The sequence below is a fragment of the Fukomys damarensis genome, unplaced genomic scaffold, assembly GCF_012274545.1.
Source record: "Fukomys damarensis isolate Sample0158 unplaced genomic scaffold, DMR_v1.0_HiC HiC_scaffold_34, whole genome shotgun sequence".
NCBI lineage: Eukaryota > Metazoa > Chordata > Mammalia > Rodentia > Bathyergidae > Fukomys > Fukomys damarensis.
The window spans coordinates 4,123,484-4,128,823 of NW_022900946.1; the positions used below are offsets into that span (position 1 = coordinate 4,123,484).

The 5,340-nt window shown below is 43.6% G+C and overlaps 1 protein-coding gene across 1 annotated transcript in view; it reads right to left on the reverse strand.

Moving 5' to 3' along the window:
• Positions 1–5,340, reverse strand: part of Lcmt1 (leucine carboxyl methyltransferase 1) — a 43,250-nt gene that overhangs the window by 15,449 nt on the left and 22,461 nt on the right. Inside the window, exons 4-5 of the mRNA XM_010623486.3 lie at positions 4,760–4,836; positions 2,947–3,008 (exon numbers count right to left, since the gene is read on the reverse strand). Coding sequence (XP_010621788.1) covers positions 2,947–3,008; positions 4,760–4,836 — 139 coding nt within the window. The remainder of the gene's footprint in view (positions 1–2,946; positions 3,009–4,759; positions 4,837–5,340) is intronic.

Below are 5,340 nucleotides of genomic sequence, written 5' to 3' on the forward strand. Positions count from 1 at the left end.
CTCTCGGCTCGGATGGTCACTGCGATCACCTCTCCGGGCTGGGGGACCTCAGACCCACAGCCTGTCCTGGGTTCCAGATGCCCTAGATCTCTCCAGAACAGACGTTTATGTTTCCAACACATCCCAGGTGCCCCTGATGTTGCTGGTCTGGAACTGAATTTTCAGAAGCTCTGGTACAAATGAAAGGACCCTGGCAATGACGTCAGGGGTGGGTCCACGGGCTCAGTGATCCGGCGGGATATGTGTGCATGCTTGCAATTAATTCTTTTCCAAATATTTTTTCCTTCCTTTTTTTTTTCTTAATCAGTACAAGTGTGAAGTGCATAATGCTTATTACATTCCTTACGGGGAGATGGTACATGTGCACAGAAACCTTAACTCTTTTTCATTCCATTTCCCTTCCCTCCCTCCCCTCCTCCACCATCTCTTGAGCCCTTGTTCTTTTTGTCCGTTTGCAACTTTAACAGAAAAAGATGGTTTGAATATTTACTGTGGCATTATTCTCAGTTTTCTCAATGGTACAGACCACAGGGCTGGGGGTGACACTGTATCACTGTTAATAATTCAGGCTCTCTTAACTGAGAACCTTGAGCCAAGAAAATGAAAAGGCGTCCAGGCGTGGTGGTGCACACCTGTCATCCCAGCACTCAGGAGGCTGAGGCAGGACTGCCAAGAACTCAAGGCAGAACTCAAAACCAATCTCAATTAGGGAGTGAGACTCTGTTTCAAAAAAACTAAAAATAAAATAAATATTTAAAAATATGAAAGGGCCAGGGATTTAGCTCAGTGGTTCGGTGGCCTGCCTTGTAAGCGCAAGGACCCAAATTCAATCCCCAGTACCAAAAAAAAAAGAAAGAAAAGAAAAGAAAAAGGGCTGGGGATGTAGCACAGTGCAAGGCTCTGGGGTGAATCACCTGTGCTAAACACACACACACACACACACACACACACACACACACCCCTGCTGAAAATGCTATTTCAGCCCATCAGACTGTAGAAACTTTTTAAATGATCATAGCAAGTACGGACATAGGGAAAGGAATCCTCACCAACTCTACTGAAAAACCTAAGTTAATGAAAAGAGAAGTAAAAAGCAGTTTGCCATACCCATTAGAATTCATAATGTGCAATCTTTTTTTTTTTTTTTGGTATCAGGGATCGAACTCAGGCCCTTGTGCTTGTGAGGCAGGTGGCAAAACCACTGAGCTAAATCCCCAGCCCCTATGTACAATTCTTTGAGGTAGCAATTTCTAAAAACATGCACCTACAATACTGCCATTAAAAAGACAGCCAGTTAAAGGACCATCAATACAGGACAGATCAATGAAATCTGCATGCAAAGAAGCACCATAAAGCCATTAAAGACAGACTGACATTCTCTGACACTGAAAGATGGTCATGATTTATTAGGGTTTGAAAAGTTACAAAACAATGTGGACAAATAATTCGCTGCTGGTTAAAATTGCATTAAATATATGAATATGACTACAGACTTAGTCATCCAACAGATAGGCACGCGTATACAGAGAGCTGCAACATATATTTATTCACTGTGCAGGAATTTATTGTACTTTCTATATGTCAGGCACTAGGGTGCACATCATCCTATCCGTGTGGCTATTTACCTTCCCCCAGCTGCCCACCTGTTGTTAGGAAACACTCCAAACACTGGTTATCTGATGGGCAGGATTATGGAGGGTCTTCACTTCCTACTTCATATATTTCCACACTATTTGATCAAAAGTAACACGGACTATTAAAGCCTTCATTAAAGATCATGATGCTGACAACCAAGGGTACAGAAAATCATAGCAGCAAAAGTAGAGAGAAAGCAAACAGCCCAGCAAGAGGCCAAACTTGTATAAGCACGACTGATAATTTGGCTTTTTTTCCTCCACAAGCCAGGGAAGATATTTTCTATGCAAACTTACTGGATTCTAATTACAAGCAGGATGACGACAGCACCACAATGGTGCCTAACAGATTTATCTCGTGGCCCGCCCGTGACCATGTCATCTGTGCAGCCCATCTAGGAAGGCCACCCTCTCTGAGCACGCTTTCTGTTGTGAAGGAGCACTCATCCCTGGAATTTCTCTGCCAGACACAAACTGAACACAATGGAAGATTTTTTGAAACAAAATTTGGAAAGCTGAGACATGAAGAAAGTGTTGTTACATAGGCCATGGATTTAGCTCAGTTGGGCTGTGCCTGCCTCGCGATTGCAAGGTCCTGAGTTCAATCTCCAGTACTGCAAAAAAGAAAGTGTTGTTACAAACATTCATAATTAAATGCTGGGCAGAATACTGACTGCAGTAGTCTAGGGCCCTGGAAGAAAGTCCAAGACCCTCAGGCACTGGGAGCCCAGACAGAGGACAGGTAACAGACAAGAGGGGTGGTGACAGGCAGCAGGCAGACCCACTGAGCAAGCGGCACCACTGACTACTGCCATAGAGTTGTAATGCTTCCGTGTTTTGATTTTCCCAAGAAAAGTTGAACACTGAGATTCTCATGAGAAATCTGGTTTTGAAATATTGGTGACTAACTGAAGTTCATTAATAAAAAATTTAAGATTGGGGGCCTATGAACATCTAAGACTAGTCCCACAGAAATTATACGAGAAACTCAAAATATAAATACAGAGCAAACTAAAAGGTAGCTAACAGGAAGTAAAGAGAGGCATCGAGATGAAACAAAGAGCTGAGACTTGTTATGTACATGTACCAACTCCCCAAGGGACTGCAGTCATTCCGCAATGCAAACGTGTACGGATCAAAAAGTAAAACAAAACAAAAAAGGATAAAAGTGACTTAAAAACTCCTTCATGGGGCAGAAGCATAAACACAGTGGGGAAAAGTCCTTGTGTAACCCAACACACACATCTTTCAAAAGGAAAGAAAGCAAGACTGTTTTGACGGCCGCACCGCTCATGGGCGAAAGGCCACTCACTCATCTGAAGCGCGTCCTCCGAATGCAGCTCCACAATGGGTTTGGCTAGAGCAGGTTTGTTTCTGCGGAAAGAGGAGAAAAAAATCAGTTTACTCATTCATTACCAAACTGCCATTGCCCACTGCAGAATGGCAAATCACAGAATGAGTATTTCCGACCGGAAACGCTCAGGGCCGAAAGCCTTACCGGTTCCCAATGTTCAGACTTGGGGACATCTGCACAAGTTTGCCCGGTGAATAACCCTGATCTGACATGATGCTCCAAATGGTTCAGATTCAAGCATTTTGGATTTCATATTTTGGAGTAGGGAAGTTCAACCTGTATATATTGCTGCTGTTGGTTTTTTGTTTTGTTTTGTTTTGTTTTTTGGTACCTGGGCTCGAACTCAGGCCACGTCCAGCAAGAATTGATTCTTAAAGCAAAAGTTTAGTAACACTTATATGACAACTCCCTTGATCCCACAAATGCAAAAAATGAGAAACTGAAGAACCAAATTCAATATCCCAACAACCATACACAAATATCAGTCCATTTTTCTTCCCAGGAAACCATCTCAGAGATTTAGTGCCCACTCACTCCTATTCCACTCAGAACCCTTAGCTTAGTAATATTCCGCAGTTCCAAAGGCATCAGGAGGGCTGGGGATTTAGCTTAGTGGTTCTCCCACCTGCCTCGCAAGCGCAAGGTCCTGAGTTCAATCCCTGGTACAAAAAAAAAAAAAATCCCAAGACCAGAGACATCAGAATTTGCCTTTTTCAAATTTAAAAAAAAATTTTTTTCCAGTACTGGGGATCAAACTCATTACCTTGAGCTTGCCAGGAAGGTGCAGCGCCACAAAGCTACATCCCCAGCCCAGGATATTTAATAAAAGATACAATTTATACTAGGAAAGTGAAAAACTCATTTTCAATAGTACAGACTAGAACAAATAAAAGCTTGAAAATTTCCAACTTGTATAGACTAGGTATCTTTCAAGCACTAGCTAAAACTTTTGTATCTGTTAATTTTTTTTAAAGATAAGAATTAGAATTTAATTATACTCAGTTAAGGGGGCAGTGGCAAGAAGTGTAATAAAAACTATGCAGAAGCCTTGACCAAGGGCCCAAGCCAGGGCTTAAAGCTTGGCTCCACAATTCCTAGGCAGGAGACCTTCAGCAAAATGAACTTCTCTAAGCCTAAAACTAACTCCTCCTCTGCACAAAGCAGGCAGGAACAGTGCTTAACTCGTAATCTGCTGTGAGGACTGGGTATGGTGGCCCAAGGGAAGCTTTAACAGGGTCCCAGCAAAGAGCTGTCAGCAGCCAGGCGTGGTGGCACATGTGGAGGCTGAGGCAGGGGATCACTGTGAGTTCGAGACCAGCTTGGGATACACAGTGAGACGCTGTCTCAATAAACAACAAAAATAAACAAAGGAAGGTTCTCAGTAAAGATTAGCAAACTTGTCATCTGCACCCAGCAATGCCTTGAAGACTGGACTCAGAAGGCTACAGTACCTTCTTCTACATTCAATCACACACACAAAATTCCTGCACCTATCTTCTGGGCCAGGTTACTTTCTGTGCCCCGGGGATAAAGAAGGAAACAAAATGCACATAAAATTTCAAATTATTCAACCATGACAGGCTACCCTGTAAATGTTCAGAGAAGTCACATTAATGGCTGGAAGAGTCCCATGTGCTGGTTGCGTGGTGAAGACCGCACAGCACACTGACAGAGGGTCCAGAGCGAGAGCAGGGAAGGGGCTGAGGAAAGACCTGCCCTGAAGCGAGGTCCAGGACCACAACTCCTCTTCCTCCAGCACAGCAACACTTACTTGATGTTGTGCAGCTTTCGTGTGACGATCATTGGAAAGTCAACTTCAAAATATTTACTTGGGAGAAGATCTTCGTCCTGGGGGAAAGAAACTAGTCACTTCTTCACTCTCAACACCCATGACCATGGGCTACACGCCTAACGGCACTGGGGGTGTCTAAGGGTTTTAAATCAAAGATTGACACGGTCAGAGATGTATTTTTCAAGTTATTTTGGTCTCAGCAAGAAGAATGGATTTAAGGGAAGCAAGAATAGACAAATGGAAAAGTTAGGAGGCATTTGCAGTCACTCAGGTTAGAAGGTCCAGGAAGCTGGAATTAAAAATGGGGTGACTAGGACAGGGGTAAGGGAGGTACAAGGCACTTGGGAAGCAGAACATACAAGAGGTGATCAAAAAATACCATGTGTGTTTAAATAAAAGTAATTTATTACAGTTAAAGACAGCCAGGTGTGGTGGCATACGTCTGTAAATCCCAGCACTCGGGAGGCTGAGGCAGGAGGATTGGTGCAAGTTCGAGGCCAGCCTGGGCTACATAGTGAGTTCAAGGCCAGCCTGGACTGCATCGCGAGCCTGTCTCAAAA